Here is a 24031-nt window from a genome sequence, read left to right on the forward strand (position 1 = left end):
ACACTAAATGCCGACAAGTCAATGTACGTAACTTTTAATATAATAATCTCAGTACAGAGTACTAAAAAACCGACCTCAAAAGTACGTGGAAATACGTCTATTTGCTAAGTTTTATTGAAATATCGCTTAGTTCGCCACTATACAGGACTTGACACTGGAGATAATAAAAATCGGTTCTCACTACTCAAAGTATATTGAGAGAAAAACGCCTTGAATTGGAGAAATAGCAATATCAACCATTAAAGTAATTGCTCCTAAATTAAAGTTAGGCGCTATTTATAGAAATGAATCTTCATGCGTGAACAGCCACCCTTCTAGGTGGATGACGTTCTTCAAAATGAAATGGGACCACTATGGAAGTACCCCCTTTCCAACAAAAAAATAATCATGAAAATCGGTTCACAAATACCGGAGTTATCGCGTAACATACATACAAAAAAAAGAAAAGAAAAAAAGAACATACAGTCGCATTGAGAACCTCCTCCTTTTTTGAAGTCGGTTAAAAAATACAAAATTATCCCCAGATAGTGACTCATTCCATATACGAGTACACATTCATGTTCTTTTACATCTCATTGTAACTGCCCAATACTCCAGAAAACTAACCAGTATAAATACTTGAGTGTAATGATTGACTCTAAACTTAGCTTCAAACCTCATATTGATTTGTCGGTTGGTAGAGTCCGAAAATTGATATATATTTTTAAAGCACTCCGCAATTTCACCGATTACATTATTTTGAAAACTATCTATATTTCTCTATGCCAATTTATTATTACATACTGTAAAACGACCTGGGGAGGAGCGTGTAAATGCAGCATGCTAAGACTAGAACGCTCTCAAAGAACTATCCTTAAAGTTTGTAACTCTCTACCTTTTAGATTTCCTACCCGTGATTTTTATCAACAGTGTAAAGTTCTGCCTGTGAGACAATTATTTATTCAAAATATCATTATAAAACAACACACAATTTTACCTTATGAACCATCTCTTTTAGAATCCAGACATGCAAACATCTTCCCATCCAAAAATCGAAAATACCAGTATACAATCTCAGCAAATATGAATGCAAAAAGAAAGTTACTAATTATATTCAAAAGATGAATTATGAGGATACAGAAGCTCTCCTAACTATCATCACTTAAGATCCATTTGTACAATTATACTAATTTCTAAGTTTTATTTACCTAACAAAATCAACATAAACACACGCGTGTTATGTAAACTCTAGCTAGTTCTTAGTAAGCCTGGCCTGCATCAACGCCTCGACGCCATAGAGTCCAGACATGAGATTGCATTTCCTGTCCGATAACGAGCTCTGCGCCGGAGCATTGATGCATCCTGACAATTAGTATTACGACAGATTTAACACAGTAATAACATGTACTAAAATTGTGAATTAAAATAAACTTTTCTTTTATTAAAAATTATATATTTTTTATGAAAGCTCTCCGAAAGAGCTTAACTGGCGTCGGTACGATAGTGCTGAACTGGACTACCAAAAATTGTGGTCAGTGCCCGTTTTAACGGTTTACAGTGCGAACAATTTTCGAAAAAAATGACTACGTTTTTTGGAAGCTGCGACGCCTTGAGGGTTTACACCGCCTTCGTGAGGACTAATTAAGATGATTGTTTTGCTGATAATACTGTGAGTACGCTTGGATTTGTAAAAGTTCATAACTTTTCCTTTCCCGTTTCCACGAATTTTGTGAAAAAATATAAATAGTAATAAGAATTACTAATTTGTATTTTACGTTCATACATACTATAATACACGATTTAGACTGTATCGCACAGTCTTATTTGTTACTAATTGAATTGTTTCTTTACATTTTAATAATTATAATTTCGTAAGTGCATCATGGCACAATTACAACTGTTTGATTTAGCTTTGAAAATAGTACCTGAATATAATGGAGATGCTAATTCTTTATATAGATTTATTAATGCATCTGATCATATTTTTACACAGTATTTTGACAATGAAAACGAGAATAATTTTCAAAATATTATTATTGTTAATGGTTAGATCGGAAAATTGAAGGGAAAAGCCCTTGATACCGTAGTCGTAAACGCTGCAAATACGTGGCCAAGAATTAAAGAAGTTTTGATTGAAAATTTTTCAGACCAAAGGGATGAAAATTCTCTTAACCGTGACCTTGTCAATTTACACCAGGAAAACGAGAGCCCCCAACAGTTTTACGATAAATGCACAAATTTGTTGACTACTTTGATAAAATACATAAATTTACATAATGACGACCAGAACGTTATTGCATGCAAGCGAGATTTTTTCACGGTCCAGGCGTTGATATTCTTTTTAGCTGGATTAAGGGAGCCTTTAGGGTCTACCATTCGTGCTATGCGCCCCGAATCTTTGCCTCAAACCTTGCAATTGATTAAAGAAAAAGGCAATATAATGTACTTACAAAAATGTAATCAACCTCAAAGTAATACTAATATCAATTAACAGGCAAACCAAAATTATAAACAAAACCCTAATTTCTACCAAAACCCTAATTTTAGATATAATAACTCACAGAGATTTTCCCCAAATTGGTTTCAACAAAGACCAAATCAAAATCATAATAATAACAACCTTAACCAACAAAATTTCAGATCGAATTTTAACCAGTCTCGACCTCATCAAAACCTACCAAATAAATTTAACTACTTTTATCAAGATCCAAACTTCACTCCTAGGTCAAAACCGACCCCTATGAGTGGTATTTCTCACCCGAATACTCAAAATAACAATAATAATCAAAATTACAGGTTTGTTCAGAAACCAAATTTCAGATTGCAACAACCAAATGCACAGAGGCCAAATTATTTCCAAAATGTGAGTCACTACCCTGACTTTGTTTTCAAAGAATTAAATCACAACGATACAAATAATAATGAGTTTGTTGATCAAAGTTGCTTTGCTGATTATTCAAATTAGTACGACATTGAACCGGAATTTATTCCTGTTCCACATGATACAACATCCCAAGTTGAAACTGTACCCGGATATACACAGATCTCTGAAAATTGTCATGATGTTTTAAACCAAAACAACGAAACATGATACAAGTGAATGTTCACTCCAAAAGACAACTTCCATGTATACAAATTAATAACCCACCTCTGAAGTTGTTGATCGATACAGGCTCAAATCAATCTTTCTTGTCACTTGAAACTATTAAAAGGTATTATCAAAATTTTCAGTTAAATTTTGAACCTTTTTCAGTCACGAACGTGCATTGTACTACCCATCACCAACATACTATTGACTTACCACTATTCAAAGAATTTAATTCAAACGAAATGTGCAAGTTTCATGTTTACAAATTCCATAACATTTTTGATGGCCTTATCGGCCTCGACCTGCTAGAGAAACTGAAAGCATGTGTCAACTTATCCAGCAGATTACTTGTGACAGAGTCCGCTAAAAATCACATCCACATGTTGGAAGCCGGCGTTCATAATCTATTTGATGCATTAGTCAAAGCTACGAGCACCGCTGCTCTGAAAGTTCCTGTAAAAACAAAAGATGGTGAAATATATATCCCCGAGATGACATTAAATCAGTGTAAAATGCCACCCCTAATTACACGATCAAATAAAGGGTATGCTTATATAGAGATTAGCAATCCTACTTGTAATGACATAATCATTAGCCTGACGGCTCCGCTGAATACAGTTCCCCTTGAAAGAAATTTTGATTGATTGAAATTTCAACTTTGAAACCCCTTTACCTAAATCCACAGACATTGAATCTCTTTTAAGAACAAACCACATGAACGCTGAAGAGAAAGAAAAAATCACGAAATTATGTAAAGATTATAGTGACATTTTTCATTACGAAGATTGCTCTCTCACTTTCACAAACACAATCAAACACAAAATTAAAACCACAGACGAAATTCCCGTATTCACAAAATCATATAGATATCCATATATACATAACGCTGCGGTTCAATCTCAAATAAAAAAAATGCTTCAACAGAAAAGTATACAGCCATCTGAGTCCCCATGGTCCTCTCCAATTTGGATTGTGCCTAAAAAACTTGACGCTTCCGGACACCAAAAATGGCGTCTTATTGTAGATTACAGAAAGTTAAACGAAAAGACAATCAGTGACAGGTATCCGATTCGAAATATATCCGATGTTCTCGATAAATTGGGCAGATGCTTATATTTCACCACTCTCGATTTGGCGAGTGGTTTCCACCAGATTGAAATGCATCCAGATGATATACAAAAAACAGCATTTACTGTAGAAAATGGGCATTATAAATACCGTCGCATGCCTTTTGGGCTGAAAAACGCCCCTTCCACATTCCAAAGAGCCATGGAAAAGATACTCAGTGGATTAATCAATGAAATCTGTGTCGTATACATGGATGACATGATTATTTTCAGTACCTCGTTACAGGAACACATTACAAACATTGAAAAGGTCTTCCAGCGCCTTAGAGAGGCTAATTTTAAAATACAGCTCGATAAATCGGAATTCCTTAAACACGAAACTGCCTATTTTAGACACGTAATCATTCCAAACGGTATCAAACCAAACCCAGATAAAGTTCGTGCCATAAAGAATTTTCCAATTCCCACCAACACTAAAGAAATAAAATCATTTCTGGGACTCCTCGGTTATTACCCAAAATTTATACCGAATTTTTCGAAACTTACCAAACTTTTAACATCATGTTTGAAAAAGGGAGCAAAAATAAATATTCAAGACCCAATTTATGTAAGAACCTTTAAGCTTTGTCAAGAACTTTTGATGAACGATCCAATTCTCAGTTACCCAGATTTCGACAAAGAATTTATTGTCACTACAGACGCCTTTCAGTATGCCCTTGGTGCTGTGTTATCCCAAGGTGCAATAGGTTCTGAGAAACCAATTGCATTTGCTTCCAGAACACTTAACGATAACGAAATCAACTACAGCACCACTGAAAAGGAACTGCTTGCCATTGTTTGGGCAACAAAATACTTCCGCCCCTATTTATTTGGACGTAAGTTCACAATAGTAACCGATCACCAACCCCTTCGTTGGCTAGTTAATTTAAAAGAACCCAACTCTCGTCTTACAAGGTGGAAGCTTAAACTTGCAGAATACGACTACAAGGTTGTATATAAAAAAGGTACATCCAACACAAATGCAAATGCATTATCCAGGGTTGCAATTAACAATAATGAGACAACACACACTGACGGTAATAAGTCCGTTTCCGAAATGCTTGATGACATTTTATCACTTATTGGAAATGTTTCCGAAATACCCGATTTAGATAATTTGGAATTAGATCAGTTACAGGAGGATACAGTTCATACTAATCAAGAACAACCCATTCTAGAAATTCCTATTGTCGAAAAATCTGTAAACACTCATAAAAATAAAATCTTCATACAAATTGTTTTACACTCACCATCTAAAGTAAAAATAAAAGAAATATTTCCTGGTAAAAACCGTATCATGGCTCAAATAGGCTTGAACAATTTCACTGAGGATACAATTGATTTATTCAAACATTTCATACGACCCGATATTCAACACGGCGTTTGGCTTTCAGACTTCAAATACTTACCTGATCTAACTAAAGCTCTACAAACATTTTTCAAAAATTCTGCTTTCGACTTAGTGTTTTGTAAACAAAATCTAAAAGACATTACTGACAAAGACGAACAATATCGTCTAGCAAAAGCTTATCATGAAGGAAAGTCGAATCATAGAGGTATAGTGGAAACTGAAAAACAGTTAAGGCGTAATTACTATTGGCCAAATATTCCTAACACTGTAACAGAAATTATAAACAACTGTTCTTCTTGCCAGACTAATAAGTACGAAAGACATCCTAATAAACAAAGTCTCCAGTTTATTCCAATCCCTACAAAGCCATTAGAAATTATTCATATAGACACTTTTCAAATCAAAGGTCAAAAATTTCTGACAATAATAGACAAGTTCTCGGAATATGCACAAGCATACCCCCTTGAGAGCATGTCAGGAGTAAGCGTCATTAAGGCACTTACAATTTGGATGACACATCATGGCTTACCTTTGAATATTACCGCCGATCAAGGTACGGAATTTAAAAATCTTCCTCGTAAAGAATTTGCTGCCTTACATAAAATAAACCTACATTTTACCAGTGTCAATAATCCGCAATCCAACGGAGATCCAACGGACGATTTTAGAACATATTCCTTTAATCCAACAAAAGCACAAACAGTCCCCAATTATCGAAGTAATGCTGTTTGCCGTGCTAGCTTATAATAATTCAATACATTCTGCAACAGATAAAAAACCAATTGAAATTATTAACGGCCATTTAGATAACAGAGATCCATTCGATCTCCAACTTGAGAAACAATATCTTCAAAATTATATAAACAAACATAAAGAAATAACCGTCGATATGTACGCAAAAATTAACGAACTTTTAAATTCGAAACAAATGGCTACCATAAACAAACGCAATGAAAAATTGGAAGCACCTCTTGATTATGAGGAGGGCCTTGCAATTTATCCAACTAATCCCCTTGCTGCTCGTCACAAAGATCAACCTCGTTATATAACTAGAACAACTGCCCGAGATTTAGGAATAAAGGTAGCAGACATCAGAGAATAAAAATACCATAAACGAAACATAAGGAGACCCCTGAAAATGCAACATTCTTTGTTACAGGACGATGGTGAGCTACCCGGCACGAGCCGAGAAAGCCAAACTAATGCCAATGACAAATAGCCCCGGAATATTGCCATTCAAGTTAGGACTATCAAAAATTCGACAGTGTGATCATGTTTTTTTTACATTTTATGGATTTAGATTCTATAAAAGATCATATAAAAACCATTCAAAGTCAAATTTTTACTCTTGACGTTTTAGTTCACGATTTAAGTAAAAATTATAAATTTAGATTTTTGTCTCTGCAAGAGTATATTACGGATAGGTTAGATAGTATTTTAGATAAGTATAATTCTCTAAGTAAAACTAGATTTAGAAGAGCTCTTATAGATGGCCTAGGTACTTTGATTCATAGTATTACTGGAAACTTAGACCAAAATGACGCACTGAGGTACAATACTGCCATAAGTATACTACAGAGAAATCAGAACAATCTTGCTCATGACGTTAATCAAGCAATAACCCTAAACAAACTATTTCTGGAAAACTTTAATAGTACCATATCGACCATTGTACGTAATCAAAATAAATTATCCTGAAAATCTCTGAACTTATTAGATACACAAATGTTTCAGAACAAACATTTATTGATTTTGTTAAATTAGACAGCTCTTACAAATTATTAGAAATAAACATACAAATTATTTTTGACACCTGATCCAAGCTGGAAACTGCCATTTCTCTGTCAATAAAACATACAGCGTACCGTAATCTCATAACGTTTTCAAATGTAGAATATTTTATATCAGAACTTAATAATTATTACATGCCTGATCAATTTATTACCTCCGATGTGAAAGAATCTCGTCTATTTTGTAACTTCCTAGATGTAAGCTCTTACTTTAGCGATAATAAGTTAGTATTTGTCATTAAAGTACCAATATTTTAACGAATCTATATAACGAAATATTTTAAGAATATATTCACATATTATTATTTGTTCCCTATCCCTACTTTTAATAGTACCATTCTAATTCCTAATAAATCCTACTTAGTTATGAACAAAAATGCGTACCAGTATTTAGACATTCCATGCAATAGAGTCGAAAACATCCACTACTGCCAAAGCGTAATATCCTTCTGCAAAAAGCAAAACATATAATATATATATATATATAACCACCCAGAAACTAACGTCGCAATGCCAATATCACCAAATCAACATTGAACAAGAGATATTTGAAATGATTAATAACGAATATTACATTATTTTTAGTCATAACTCTACAAAACTACGCATACAGTGCGTTCAAGACGAATACTTACAAATAAAAGGTGTATACTTACTCCGGCTTCCAGAGAATTGTAGTGCATCCAATGAAAAGCTGAAATTCATAAATTTGCATAATGTCTTCAACCGAAAACCTATTAAATTGTTTGCTACGATAAAGCGAAAATTAAGGATCCGCTACAACGACTGAAAATTGATAATGTAAATTTGAAACAACTCCATAATACTCTTGGATTTTTAGAACGAGAGCAACACGCTGTAAAATTAGAAACCTGGAACCTCCAGCCTCATTTATACTGGACTACATCGCTGTACATCATTTCTATTTTAACGGCTCTATATGTACTTTATGCCAAATGGAAAAAATGGAATATAACTAAACGTAATATTGAAAATGTAGAAACCAGAAATCCTGAAGCGGCCCAAAACGAAGCTATTCCTCGGTCTCTCTTCAGCTAAGCTGAAGAAAAAAACCTCTGTTCCAGTGGGGAGGTGTTATGTAAACTTTAGCTAGTTCTTAGTAAACCTGGCCTGCATCAACGCCTCGATGCCATAGAGTCCAAACATGAGGTTGCATTTCCTGTCCGATAACGCGCTCTGCGCCGGAGCATTGATGCATCTTGACTGTACTAAAATTGTGAATTAAAATAAACTTTTCTTTTATAAAAAAAATATTTTTTTATGTAAGCTCTCCGAAAGAGCTTAACTCGCGCGAATGCACATACACGCATACACACAGCCCCACACACACACACACACACACACACACACACACACACACACACACTCACTCACACACACACACACATACACACACACATACACACACACACACACACACACACACACACACACACACATACACACAATTAGTTGTTTAATTTAAGTTTATAATGTAAGTCAAACAATCATATTCCATAGCTTAGGTAGAGTAAATTATACACTTCAAAACGTTACTTTTGAAAACTTAAATGCTATGAATTCACTTTGAAGCTAATTTATGTGCAACCTGGAGCCATGTCATATTTCCCTGCCTAGTCTGTCACATAATCTTCAATTTTGTAATATGACATTTGAATTAAAATTTTAATGTAGTTTTTAAATTGAGGAAATGATAATCTTATCTAATTATATGCTCCGGAATCATATTGTAAAAACATATACAGTTCCCCATAAAAGGATCGTTTGTCATGATTAAACGAAATCGTGGTACCAGGAAGAAATAAATAATTTTGTATTTTGTATTTGTATTTTGTATGTTATTAAAAATTAAGCTCAAATTTCTTTGCAAAAACATTTCTGACTTCTGAGACGGATCACTTGGGAATATATCTACTTTCCGATGTCGCAAAGCAACAAGCTCGCATTTAACGACCCTTTACAAAATTCATTCAAACCTGCCGTCGCGTTCCGAGTTTTCTAAATTGGAAACATTCTATTAGGTCTCGTAATACGAATTTATTTGCCGATTATTTTAGTGTTTCATATTTGTGATCAATTTATAAGGACTACGCACTAATCGGAAAGAGTGCACATACATAACATGATAACACACTAGTATTTATGTAGTCTGTGTGATAACTATTGGCTTGCCAAAAATTAACTTTTTATATTATTTATAAATAATTATAAAATCGTTTATTTATTTCAACACATCAATAAATAAATAAACTACTTTGTACAGACTTTAGCAACACATAATAGTAGTGGGAGATAAAAAGGTATATAGTTCAGCACAATGGCGGAGCGTTTCTCAGCGCCGCGAGCCGCTGATAGTCTGCTGCAGCCCGATGTTAAAAAAGAAATGAACTAATACACATATCAACCCAGTTCAACATTTTTTTCCTACAGATTATTAAATACTTAACACAATATTATGAATAATTATAGTACAGATATTGTAATGTAACTTAGCAAATCCCTAAGCTCGGACAAAATACCACATACGAAACCAGTGTTTAGTATTCTATTAATAATTAAGTAAATTCCACCCTTAAAATGTACATTCAAAATGTGTGCACTGTAAGTCGAGAAGTACCCAATTATAGTTTCAGAGAAATTAGCAACGTTTAGGTCTGAGCGAGACGAGAATGGTGGTGAACCGTACCGTGTCGGTTGCGGAAGTGTTTATATTTAAAGTTAGTTAATTTAGCCAAAGTAACCTTTATTTAATATAACAGGTAGTTTTCTTGTTGTTCCGTATTGTTGTTTGGTGATCTGCGTGAGAATGTAAATCTTATATTAATTTATTACGTATATTTTTGATTGCAGAGATATTCATCAAGTTCTTAGGTTTTGGTGATTGTTGCACATTGAAAATGAAACTATTTTTTCGGACCTAAGTTGAGTATACGAGAAGCCATCGAGAGCACAAAGTACTAAACGTTTAACCGTGAAGATGGATTTAAACTATCTAGTGCGTGGAATTCGGTTCTTAGTGCAATAATAGAAACAAAAATATTTCGACTTCAGTTTCCCGTGTGAATACAGTGAGCGTGGTTTTTCCGAAAATAAGAAAATAACGCCACAAGTAATCGAGATGAAGGTAGTCGTCTACAGCGAAGAAAGAGAGTAGACAGACATGTCTGTTCTTAAAGCTGTCATCTGCCGCTCTGGTCAGTCAAACCGTGACCATGAAGTGCGTAATCGTTCTGAAATATCGAGAAGATAAAAATCATGTCGTGGTATGCAATCTGTATTTAGTGATAATCATTTAGTGATTAACCACGAAAACCTTAAAATCTATAAGTAGCGTATATTGGTTTTTTTTTAAACAAACCAACGTTTCAGATTCTTCTCAGGTTCCATGGTCACGACTGACTGATATAGTAAAATAATCAACAAGTTATGTTTAATATTAATGCAAACCTAAATCGAAACCTATTTTTTACTGTAGTCACAAAAGTGAATAATTTAAATATCTTATGTCATTAAAATTCCAATTTACGCTATATACGTTTTGCGCGAAGCTACCAGTCCGTAGGCCTTTTCTCGGTGCTATGACTAAAAGCGTCAATTTACGGCCAGACTGAACATTTTGCAACTCGTTGTATGCTATACCACACAAGTATCGCTTAATACAGATTGGGTAAACGTTCAAGCAACGTGACTTCGTTACTGTAATTCAATTACGAGACTAAGGAGCTATCTTGTTCTGCTTTCTAAATAGAAACTCGTAAATATGTAGCATCATGGAATCTAGTCAGGCATTGTATTGCCTGTCACAGGGCATGCAATTTTCAAGACTTTGGACTTGTACCTTACTCAACGCTAATAACACTGATTTAAAAGTAAGTCGTAAGGTTAATTAATATTAAAAATGTACTTATTAGTCAATTTAAATCAATCAGTATTCAATTTTATTTTACAATCAGTGTAATAGAAATGTAACAACGCAAACATTAAACAGTAATCCCGAGAAACTTTGCAAATTAATATAAACCGTACAGACTAAAAACTTCTGCAATAGAAAAGTTTCCTAGCTGCTAAGCTAATCCATTTATATCCACGTACATTTTACTTCGTCAACAAATAATTTAAACCCTTTGAGAGTGTTCTTTGTGCCAACGCAGGCAACAAAGCGATCGAAATGGTTCACTACAAAGAAAAATGACAGGGCACAATAAGTCGCTTCCGTATTCGTTGGAGCCATCGCAATAATTTTACTGCAGTACAAAATGCCAGGAACCTTTTATATGTAAATTATATGTCATAAATATAAGTAATGTACTACAAATTTAAAAATTAATACATATTCAGCATACAGAAACAAATGCCCTAGTGAGTGTGTTTGATGCATTGCGTATATTTCATAGAGCATTGCACCGATAAAAGCAGAAAAGAAAGGTTTACTGAGTTATTTCATGAATAATTCTGCATAGCTCTTTGCGGCGTTATGCCATTCGTGGGTACCGAGCATATATATAGAAAAAAAAGGGGAGATATAGTATGGGGCCGCGGTTCGTGTCGCCTCGATATGGTCATTTTGACCATATCGAGGTGACACGCCTACAAACATCGCCACAGTGACATGGCGATCGTTGTTCATACAAGATCTCTCGTAAAACGTGAAAATGCCAAGTTGTAGCGATACACCTTGTAAAAATTGGAGTGAAAACAAAAATTTTTAAACCAGTGAGATAACATTCAACCGGTTATTTGCATTTTTAGTTACTATTTCTATTATTATTCAATGTTTTCTTTTTGTCTCCATAGAAATTTGTAGACTCAAATATAGTGATGTTTATTTACGATGTATTTATATATTTACGTATGTATATATTTACGATTTATTTATGTTTATCGACAATAAATGTTTACTGAAATGTTTGAATTTTTTACTATGATCTTTGTAATTAAAGCCCCTAAAATATCGAAACGAAAAGAATTCACGTTAAATTGATTTCTTTTATTTTATTATCATTATTATTACTAAACCTTTTATTTCGAGTAACTTTAACACAACTCAAATTTCAACAACAACCACATAATAATAACCGTTTCAATTTCATGTCAATTTGGATGTTGCTGTTGCTTGAAGACAAATTTATGTGTTTTAGATATTTAAATTCCATTATACTCGTAGATTAAACGTAGAGTATTTTTAATTTTTAAGTTATTCCAATGAGATCAAAATAAAAAAAGGTTGGGTTGAAGCTGCAGGAAAATCGAAAGATTGGTTTTCTTATTACTATTTCTGACTTTGTTTCAATTTCCATAGCAAATACATTTAAAAAATAAATAAAATAATATCAGCTTTATTTTACTTGTGCATGCAAAATAAATTAGAAACAATTATAGAAAATTACATAAATCCTTCATAAAAAACAACACAATTTAATTTATTAAATTCGTTGATGGTTCGAGTTTACTCTTGACAGTGACAGCTTCACCAACCCGTGGTAACGTATAATGGAAAATTGACACTGGCGACAGTCGTTTACTCGGAATGCTCTTCCTCTTTTAGTAACTCAATTTTCAGAGGTCCTACCGAATAACAATAGCAGCAAAAGTTGACAGGTGACAAGATAAGTATGTTCCATGGAATTTCTAGGCCATGCGGCAAACTGACAGGTGGCTCGGTACCATAGATATTGGTAGATATTGATATAAAAAGGGGAGATATGTAATGACGCTATGTAAGATCGGGTACTGATGTCGCCACTTTTTAGCTTGTGTGCAATTCAAACTTTACGCTCTATTATCTGCTACAATAACTTAAAGATTTTGATTGGGTAGGGCTTAAAACGTGAAAACGACGTAACACAATTTTAAAATTTAACAAAATTGAACTTACAGTTACTTGAATAAGAGTTATATTACAATATTTCATTATTTTGTCATCCTGGTTCAGCCATTCACCATCAGTTAGCGTTTTAATAAAAATGCTACTAGCATATAATAGCTAACTATTGCACGTTAGATGGCGCTGAACTAATTTTTCGTTACACTATGAACTCACTGAGCGGTTTTCACCCTCAGGACCGCGGCATCTGTACAATGTAATAGTTAAGTATGTAAAATTAGTAGCACATTTCACGGCGCGTTTTATGCCTGTAGTGCTGACGGTTGCTCGCGGTTGCCGCGGCGGGGTACTAGTAGAATCGCACAGGACGTGATCACCTGCGCGCTTGACGGCCATCGTCGCCAGCGCACTTTGAATAGAATAGAATAGAATAGAATAGACATTTATTTGACGGTCGGTTCAGGCTCAACGAGTTCTCTATTAACCGCGCCACTTGCGATTAACTCCCACTAACTTCGCGGTGCGTTCCGCAATCGCAACGGTTTCGTACCCGCAACCGCGACGGCTACGTGCCCGCACAAATTTGCTGGGTCGTGAATATTGAAATAAAACCGCTGTCTCGCAACACCGGCAGGCGTGGATGGAAACGGCTCCGTGAATTGTTAACCTTATTAATCTTAAACTGACGCTACTCAACGAGGGATGTGGTCCTACCTAATCTACAGTTAGAAACAATGTGGCCGTTTTTAATATTTAAAAAATATTCCATTTTTCATACTATACCTACACTGGTACAGGTGTATTATTAAATTAATATATTAATATAAATTATTAATATTTTCTTAATGGCGGCCACTAGGCTTGGGCCGGTGTCATTTTTTTACGAATCATATAAAAAATATGGCAATCGTCGCCAGTGTCAGTTTTCCATTATACGTTATCACGGGTTGGTGAAGCTATCACTGTCAAGAGTAAACTCGAACCAACGAACTTAATAACCAAATTAAGTTCGTTAAAAATAAAATTCGTTAAAATTTAATAAATTAAGTTATGTTGTTTTTTTTATGAAGGATTTATGCAATTTTGTAAAATAAAGCCGATTTTATTTTATTTATTTTTTAAATGTATTTGCTATGGAAATTTAAACAGTAAGAAATAGTAATAAGAAAACCAATCTTTCGATTTTCCTGCGGCTTCAATCCAACCTTCTTTTATTTTGAATTAATTGGAAATACTTAAAAATTAAAAATACTCTACGTTTAATCTATGAGTATAATGGAGTTTAAATATATAAATTATCTAAAACAACATACAAATTGACATGAAATTGAAACGGTTGTCCGAAATTTGAGTTGTGTTAAAGTTTCTCGAAGTAAAAGGTTTAGTAATAATAATGATAATAAAATAAAATAAATCAATTTAACGTGAATGCTTTCCGCTTCGATATTTTAGGGACTTTAATTACAAAGATCATAGTAAGAAATTCAAACATTTCAGTAAACATTTATTGTCTATAAACATCAGTCATCGTAAATGAACATCACTATATTCGAGTTTTGAAATTTCTATGGAGATAAAAAGAAAGCATTCAATTATAATAATAGAAATAGTAACTAAAAATTGAGCCGGTGTCCATAAGTTCCACGTGCACATTGTAATTACGTAGTTGCAACCACATTTCTTTAATGTCATAAATAATGTAATTAACTTTGCTGTTCAAATTTGTGATTTGTAGAGATTTTAAGACGCTCATACTATCCGTCACAATTAGCCACCTGTTAGTGTGTTTGATTTGATTTATAAACTGAAGGACTGTAAGAATAATCAGAGATTCTGCAGAGAAGATACTAAAATATTCTGTTAACTTTTGTCCATAACCGAATTTAAAATGTGGTACATAAAAAGCAAATGAACAAGTAGAGACCGACTTTGAACCATCCGTGTAAACTGGTATCAGATCTTCAAAAGTGAAAATTTTCTGATATATTTCTTCCTTTTTCAAGTTTGTATCAATGTGAATAGGGATGGTAGTATATTTGCTTTCGTAGCTTCCATTAAAACAAGTCCAGTTCTGTTCATTTATGTGTAAAGTATTGCGCAGTTTTATTTCATTAATGTATGAAAAGTCATGAAGAATGAATAGGACAGAAGAAAGATCACTGAAGGAAAAGGAATTAAATAAATTATACATTTTTTTTAAAGGAGATTTGAATTTAACGAACTTGAGTGGAGAAGGAATTAAAGGGGGAACATTACATTCCACCTGCAAGGAGTTAATTGGGGTTGTTCTGAAAGCGCCTGTATTAGCTCTTAAGCTATGATTCTGGAAAATATCTAATTTTTGGATCAACTCATCATTTAATGCAAAGCAAAGGAAACCGTATTCGAATTGCCTGAGGAAGAAAGTGGTTAAAGACTTGTATAAATTCAATAGTATTTTAGGATCTGAACCCCAGTACGTTGATGATAATTATTTTAAAAATTTTAATCCCTTTGAAGCTCGTAGGGTAATGTGCTCGACATATTTGTTCCACAACACGTTTTTCATAAAAGTGACACCTAAAAATCTTACGGAGTAAGCAAAACATAACTCAGAATTGTTGAAAAACATTTGAGAGAGATTAGAGATTTTGTAGTGTTTTCGTTTAATGCCCACTCCATTAAAAATAACTATTTTGGTGTTATCAGCACTAATATCTAAGTTTAAGTACTTAAAATAATTATTTAATTTGCTTAAAGCAAGATTTAATTTATTTACAGTCGATTGTAGATCTGAACCTGAGGAATAAACCACTAGATCATCAATATTTCAGATAATTTATCTGAAAAAAAAAATATTTTTGCAATTTTTATTAAGCACTTAAAGTAATTGTGAACATTTAAGTCAATGTCTGCATCTTATAAAAATAATTTTATTAATAGTAATTAGTAATTTCGTAAAATAGATTTTAGTAAAATGATTTGAAGTAGTGTACACAAGTATATACATACCTATTTGCAATTATTAATCATTAAAGTATGAATTGTACTTTCACATATTAATAGTACATTATGATACAAGTGTGCTAAGTTGGTCATTACACACGAGGCGTTATTACTCGCGCGAGCCGCAGGCGAGCGCGATAAGAAAGCCGAGAGTGTAATGATCAAAGCACACGTGTTTCATACGACGTTTTTCAACACATTTGCGAGGAAAATGAAACAAACTTGAGTAAAATGGAAATGAAAAATAGCTTTATTTGGCATTAATTATACAGATACACTGAATACTATATTAAGCTCACGTTAATGTAAATAATATTATTCTATTCTATACTATATCTATCAATAGCAATTAATTAAGAGTCTCCAAAGCCTATCAAAGTCATTGTATCTTGATTTTATCAAAAATGTAGTTATTTAAATTTAATTATTAAAACAATTGTTAAATGTACAATTTTCAAAATGGTAACGTGCAGTTTTGTTAGGCATTTGAACCGTCTGTGTGATATTATTTGTTACTATTTCATTATTGTCTTCTTGCGTAAAAGTCGGTGATACGGGTTCATTGTGTACAAATATGGATGAAAGTGGTGGTGGTTCATTTAAAGACTCAGAAATAGACAACCTAGGTAACAAATAACTTGTATCACGGGAGGTGGATGGCTGCGGTTCAGGACACATCTTCTTAACCTGGGGCTCCAGATTTATAGCGTGGGTTATTTGAGTACATATGTTGGACTTATTTCGAACTGAATCTTCAACATAAGACTCAGCAACTGTGCTAGATCGCCAGCCACCATGACGCTTTAAAGTAAGCAAATCAGCTCCCGAGTCAGCTAGCAATGTAGCTGATGTTCTTCGGAAACTATGCCCAGTGTATAAATCCGGGTCGGGTAGATTTAAAAACTTGGCAATTTCTTTAGGCATTGCACCAAATTTATTAATGCCTATTGGCTGAGCCACGCATCTACCCTTCTGGTAGTTTTGAAAAAACCGATCGGATTTTGCCTTATCTGTCCTAAGCGCTTCGTACTTTTTTACTATGTCGTAAAATGGACCGTGAATGGCAAACGATCTCGGTACCTTATTTTTAGTGTTGTTAATTTTAATCAAAAGCATTTGGCCATGAGTTTCTACGTCTTTTGCCGTTACTTCGCTTAGTTCTTGGCGTCTACACGCGCCAGTGACACCAAATATCATTGCAACCTGTAAAGAAATTAAAAATATAGGTATTTTCGCAAATATAATACAAGAAAAATGAAAACATAAAAAAATTAAGGTTTAATACGACCAACTGACCTTTGTTGCTAAATACTGATAATCGGGGGCTTCTTTTAAAAACTTTTCGACGTCAGTTGGCGAAAGTACCTTCGATTTTCTTGCAACATACCCATCAGAGCGTCTCTTTAAAAATGCCGTCAGATTTGAATAGTTTTTTATGTCTATGTTATTCTTGTTCTTTACTGTGGTCTTTAACATAGAATAAATGCACCAGAGCGAGCTGGGCTTAAACCTATTCGCCAGTTCATTAAAATAGGCAAGAAAAACATTTTCTGAAAACGAAGACGCTTTTTTGTTGGTTTTCCATTGTATAAAAGTTTCATATGCAGCCATGTATTTTTCTCTGGATTTCGAAGGTAATAAACTGTCACTTGCGTTTTGTGCCTCTGTGAGGATTTCGGGCGGTGTTAAATCCATCAAAATGTTTTCTTCCGTGCTTGAGCAGGACATTTTAAACACCTAGGTAATTATCTAACACACAGCGTATATAAATGTTTCGAACGTATCTGTACAGGTCCGTTTTAGGTACAAATGAAACAATATATATATGTAGTTCAATAACACACCCGCTCGCTCGGCGGTCGTACGGAGAGTGCGGGACACACAGCCAGCTTGCTGTGCCCCCACCGCGGCACGCCTCGCCAGTAGGTGTTACATTTATTAACCATATATTACATCTACCTTTTACCAAATGAAAAAAAAAAGAAAAACAAAACTTGAAGTTACGATGATCACAATAGTTATAAATTGCAAGCAAGTTAATCAAATAATTTCTTTTACTACATTCTATTAATTTCTTACTTTGTTGAACTTTAATTCTTACGTAACATTATTCTCTGTTATATCATTAGAATTTCCTTCATCTGTGCAAACTGTCCAATTTCCTTCAACTCGTTTTAGGTGTACTATATTTCTACGTAGACGCTGGCCATTACTATCATTTTCCACTTCTACATCATTCCCATTCTTATTAATTACCGTATGTGGTGCGTCATTAAACGTGGTGGACAGTTTATTCTCTTTTGTCATATTCTTCACGTAAACTTTCTCTCCTATTTCAATGGTAGACTCAGCTGCATGTCTTTTTCTATCCGCATATTCCTTCCCTTTCATTTTTATTTCTGTGTCTCTGTCCTTCGTCTCTGAGTCTACATCTCCATACTCCAAGTCCACTAACGAGGGTAATTTGTCTCTAAATTGACGCCTGAAAAATAGTTCTGATGGAGTTTTACCTGTGACGGAATGGGGAGTGCTGTTATACATAGTCAGATATTTAAGCAGGTCATCTTGCCAATTAGATTTTAAACTTTGGCTAATCCGTAATCTTTTTAAGATGTCTCGGTTCTGTCTCTCAACCTCGCCGTTTTGTTGAGGCCAGTAGGGAATGCTATGGAACAACCGTATGCCAAATTCGTTACAAAATTTTTCGAATTCTGCACTTGTAAACTGTCGGCCGTTATCGGCAGTAATACTAACAGGTGCTCCTAATCGGGAAAATATTTCTTTCAGAATGTTAATAGTGTGTGTAGCATCGATAGTTTTAGTAATTTTTATTTCCTTATAACGACTGAAATAGTCTACGACTACAAAAAGGTAATGTCCACTAGGCAATGGCCCAAGAAAATCGATAGCCACGTCAATCCACGGCTGGGCTGGAATTTCCCGTCTGCGCATTGGATTAGGGGGATTTGGGGCGGAAACCAGAGTACAGCCTTTACAGGCCCGAACGTAGCTTTCTGCATCTTTATCGATTTTGGGCCACCATACTTTAGACCGTAGGCGAGTTTTCATTGCTACGATGCCAGGGTGCCCTTCGTGAGCAGCTGCTAATACTTTTGATCTAAGCTCCAAGGGAATTACAATTTTATTTCCGCGTAAAAGTAAATCGTCCTGAAAACAAAGTTCATGTTCGAAAATTTTGAAATTATTTATACTTTGATCCCAGCTATTATTATATATACCATTTTTTACTAATTCTATATCATGGTCTTTTTTGCAAATTTGTCTCAATTCACTCAGTGTGATTGCCGTAGGACAAGACTGAGTGACAACTAAATTGACGTAATTGTCGTCATCGAAGGGACGTGGTAGACACTGACTAGTACTTAACCGTGATAATGAATCAGCAATATTTTTCTTGCCAGGAACATATACAATCTTAAAATTATATGATTGTAGGCGTAATACCCAGCGCTCGATTCTTGCACACGGTTTAGATTTTGGCCCAAATATTACTTCTAGCGGCTTATGGTCGCTACAGAGTTCAAAACTATCCTTCCCAAACAAATACATATCGAAATGTTCGACAGCCCAGACTAATGCAAGAGCCTCTTTCTCAGTCTGGCAGTAACGCTTTTCTCGGTCCGTGAGACTTTTATTTCCGTATGCAATTATACGTGACCCGCTAGCACCATGCTGTACGAGTACGGCCCCTAACCCTACCGGACTAGCGTCTGCAAAAACTTGAGTTCTGTCTTGTGGATCATAGTAGCCTAAGGTTGTGATTTGAGTCATAGCCTGTTTTAACCCAATAAATGCCTCTGCTTGTTTTTTATGCCAGTGTGAAGTAATATCAGTCCCCTTGCCTAATTTCAATCTCAACAATTCGCGTAAAGGTTCAGTCCATGTCGCTAGATTAGGAATCCACTTACCTACATAGTTCACTAGTCCTAAGAAACTCTGAACCTCTTCAATAACAGTGGGTTCTCTAAATGACTGGATTGTTTTAACGTATTTGTCAAGAGGCTTTATGCCATTGCCTGACAATTGATGTCCTAAAAATTCTATTTGTTTTACTCTTAAGGCACACTTGGCATCATTAAGAAGAACTCCGTTTTCCTTCAAGACTTGTAGGGTTTTATTTAATCTAACGTCATGTTCAGCCTCGTTGACGCCAAAAACGACAATATCGTCGATGAAGTTAACTACACCTTCGCAAGGCAATAGAATTCTTTCTAGTTGTTTTTGAAAGCATTCAGGTGCACATGAGATGCCAAACATAAGGCGTTTGTATCTAAACAATCCGTGGCTACTAATGAAAGTTGTAATGTGCCTGCTGTCTTCACTTAATTCAACCTGATGAAATGAGTTTTTTAGGTCTAATTTTGAGAAAATCTTCGCATTTCTAAACTTGGGAATTAGTTGTTCCATAGTTGGCAAGGGATACTTTTCTCTTATAATGGCTTTATTGGCTTGTCTCATATCTACACAAATTCTAATATCCCCATCCCCTTTGAGAACGGGTACTAAAGGAGAAACCCAATCAGACGGACCATTAACAGGTTCTATTATATCTGTATCAATTAATTCCTGAATTTTTTTATTTATTTTAGTCTCTAAAGGGATAGGAACTCTTCGGCAAGGTTGAGAAATCGGTTTGACGGATTCATCTATAGGTATATGAATTTTAACATTTTTAAATTTTGGGAACGTACCATCGAGTGCATTTACTCCTAGTCCTACTTTTAGCACACCCAGTTTAGTTGCAGTGTCTTTCCCGAGTAAACATTTAGTTCCGTTTTTTACAACATAGAACGTTGCTTTTTCCACTCTAAATCCGTTGCCAACCACTATGGAAGAATCAAAAGATCCTAGAACTGTTAAAGGTTTTTGACTTCCGTAGGCCATAAATGTTTTCTCCGGATTTTTTACTTGATTCTCGACTCGTACTCCACTGTTCTTAAGAATCTCCCAAGTTTGATCAGTTATAACATTACATTTGCTGCCTGAATCAATGAGCATATCTAATTTGACGTTTCCTAATACGCATGTTATAAAATCGTCATCATCGAAATGGAATATGTAATCAACTTCTTCAGCCAATTTAGTTTTGGGTTTTTTAGATGCACTAACAGGTTTAGGCGAGATGTCATCAAGTTTACGTTTGCTGGCTCTGGTTCTACAACATTTACGAAAATGTCCCGTAAATCCACACTTAAGACATTTTTTGTCTTTCGCTGGACAACATTTACTATCGCTTGTGTGATTTCCAGTGCAACGCGAACAAGGAACAATGTTTAATTTTCTTTTTGTAGCTTCTATTCGATTAATAGACAAATCTTTATGAGACCCAAGTGAATCGAAGTTACTTAGTTGGCGGTGAACGGTTTCTAAAGCATTTGCTTCAAAAATAATTTTGTCGAGCGTGACATCATCACCAAAAGTAAGAATTTTTTTCCTTAACTCAACCGACTCACACTTTTCTGTGATTTGATCCATCATGTTCTCCTCGGGAGCAGTGAATTTACATTTAGCACACTGGTGCCTAAGCCTGACAAGAAACTTATCAAATTTTTCACCATTTTCCTGTTTGATGAGCCTAAATAGGTGACGTTCGTAGATGCGACTTTGTTTCGGGGCAAAGTATTTGTCTAATTTATTTATTGCAACAACGTAAATGTCGTCCTTTCCATCAGTACTTTCTACGTGTGCCCCTGGAATATTGTAATAAATTTCTTGTAGGGCCAATCCACCCATATGTAAGAGCGTTGCCCTTTTCGCCTCCGGCTTAGTAACATTTGTCGCGGTCAAATATAATTCTAGTGCTCGTTTCCACTTTTCCCAGCGTAACCCAACGGAAGCCGGTTCACCCTCACAGTCCAAGAACTCCAATGGGGGTATTTGCGACATCTTATGGGGCTGCCTGTGAAAACGAATTTACTTTTTATAGGTACCGTTCGCATTTTCACCGAACTACCTGTTTATTATTATTATTATTATTTTTTTTTTTTTTTTTTTTTTGTGTAGGTACCGTTCCGGTTTTCACCGAACTACCTGTTTATTTTATTTGTAGGTACCGTTCCGGTTTTCACGGGACTACCTGTTTATTTTATTTGTAGGTACCGTTCCGGTTTTCACCGAACTACCTGTTTATTTTTTATTTGTAGGTACCGTTGCGGTTTTCACCGAACTACCTCTTAATCTATGCAGCTGATTATAGCATTTTTACATCATTTAGGTACCATTTGGTTTATCAAACTACCTCTAACATTTCGCGTATACCTCAAAAGTAAGTAATAAACAAAGTCAAATAAATTTCAATCATTCTAGTAGGTTTATTCCTTACAACAATTTACTGAGGTACGCTTGACTTTTGTTTATGTAACATTAGTACATTGTAGGTATTAATCACAAGACATTTAAGATTTCGATGCGAATTGTAAACAACCGTGGCATGGCATGTAGGTAGACACTTTTGTTTATGAATGTGTGAACGTTGATAGGCAAAATTTTAAAACACATTGTTTCGACTTTTTTTTTTTTTCCTTAGCAAAATTTTGTAACAATATACTTTGAAGGGAAAAATGCATCGTCATGCCACAGCGATACAAGGAAATCAGATACAGCCATTGTGATTTATTACCTCATAATAGGTTGTTTCATGGTACATACCTCAAGCTTCCAGTCACTGGCAGGGTCGCCACTTGTACAGGTCCGTTTTAGGTACAAATGAAACAATATATATATGTAGTTCAATAACACACCCGCTCGCTCGGCGGTCGTACGGAGAGTGCGGGACACACAGCCAGCTTGCTGTGCCCCCACCGCGGCACGCCTCGCCAGTAGGTGTTACATTTATTAACCATATATTACAGTATCAATGGAAATTGGCGCGCAGTTATTTTTTCTGCGCCTGGCGCCGCGGCGCGGATATGCGCGCGCAGGTGCTTCGGCAATAATGAGACTTAGGTGAAATTCCTAAACAGCCAATGCGAAATAATATAAATATGTCCTTATTTCACTCAAATTCGTGTAAAATATTATCCAAAATAAGTAATTTTATTCAATTAAAGTTTTATAGGTGTATATTGTGTATGTTTTTCTATATTTATCACATCAAATAAGAAATATAAATTTATTAATAAAAATATTATTTGTAAGGTAAGACTACACAACCGTATTAAAATTTTTTTTTTTAATTTATTAAGGCTTTGGCAAAGCCATCAGCCTAAACATGAAGTTTTAATATGTTTCTGTAAATATGGCCGCCACAAAGAGGATAGGCAATTTGAGGCGGCGTGCTTGGATTGACTCGGGATTTCTTAAAACGGGCCGATACGGGTATTTTATTTCGAGATTCGTATAATTTCGCGTTTTAATCTTCGATTAAGGCACAATAGCACTATCCTATTCCACTTTAAACTAGATTTCACAAAATAATTGAAAGTCAAAATAAAAACGACACTTTTCCCTCCAAAAGGTCCAGAGCGAATCGACACAACAACCGTATTAAACAGAAATTAAAAAAAAAACTGTGACCCTGTTTGTTTGGGATTACTGTCATTGTAATTTGAATCTTATAATATGTAGGTTAGAGCTGTTTTTTTAATAGACCAAGTTAATTTCAAAGACATAACCCGGATAATTTAAGAATGCATAGTTTTAATACATAGGCCTTGTTGTGAGATACATCTTAATCCGGTTAAGCCTATACTTATTAGTCTTATTACACACACGTTTTGTAATATAATTACAAACGCGTGTTCAATAGCTAGGTTTATGAGCCTAAAAGCGATACAATAAGAAGCCCGTTACGAGCAAATGTGTTGAAAAGATAGTTAGATACCCTTAAAATGTAGGAATGAAATAAAGTATACCTACCAAACGTAG

The 24031-nt window shown here is 34.8% G+C and overlaps 2 protein-coding genes across 2 annotated transcripts in view; both read right to left on the reverse strand.

The window, feature by feature from the left end:
- Positions 1-24031, reverse strand: part of LOC113237552 (leucine-rich repeat-containing protein let-4-like) — a 215356-nt gene that overhangs the window by 104740 nt on the left and 86585 nt on the right. The gene's annotated exons all lie outside the window — the stretch shown is intronic.
- LOC113237042 (uncharacterized protein K02A2.6-like) lies at positions 8425-22834 on the reverse strand. Its single transcript, XM_026473284.1, has 6 exons — positions 22814-22834; positions 19394-22064; positions 18246-19312; positions 17441-17654; positions 17113-17347; positions 8425-8543 (listed from the first exon to the last, which is right to left on the reverse strand). The coding sequence occupies exons 2-6, from the start codon at positions 22049-22051 to the stop codon at positions 8425-8427; spliced, it is 4293 nt and encodes a 1430-aa protein (XP_026329069.1). The 5' UTR covers positions 22052-22064; positions 22814-22834.

The sequence above is a fragment of the Hyposmocoma kahamanoa genome, unplaced genomic scaffold, assembly GCF_003589595.1.
Source record: "Hyposmocoma kahamanoa isolate Upper Pololo Valley unplaced genomic scaffold, ASM358959v1 93, whole genome shotgun sequence".
NCBI lineage: Eukaryota > Metazoa > Arthropoda > Insecta > Lepidoptera > Cosmopterigidae > Hyposmocoma > Hyposmocoma kahamanoa.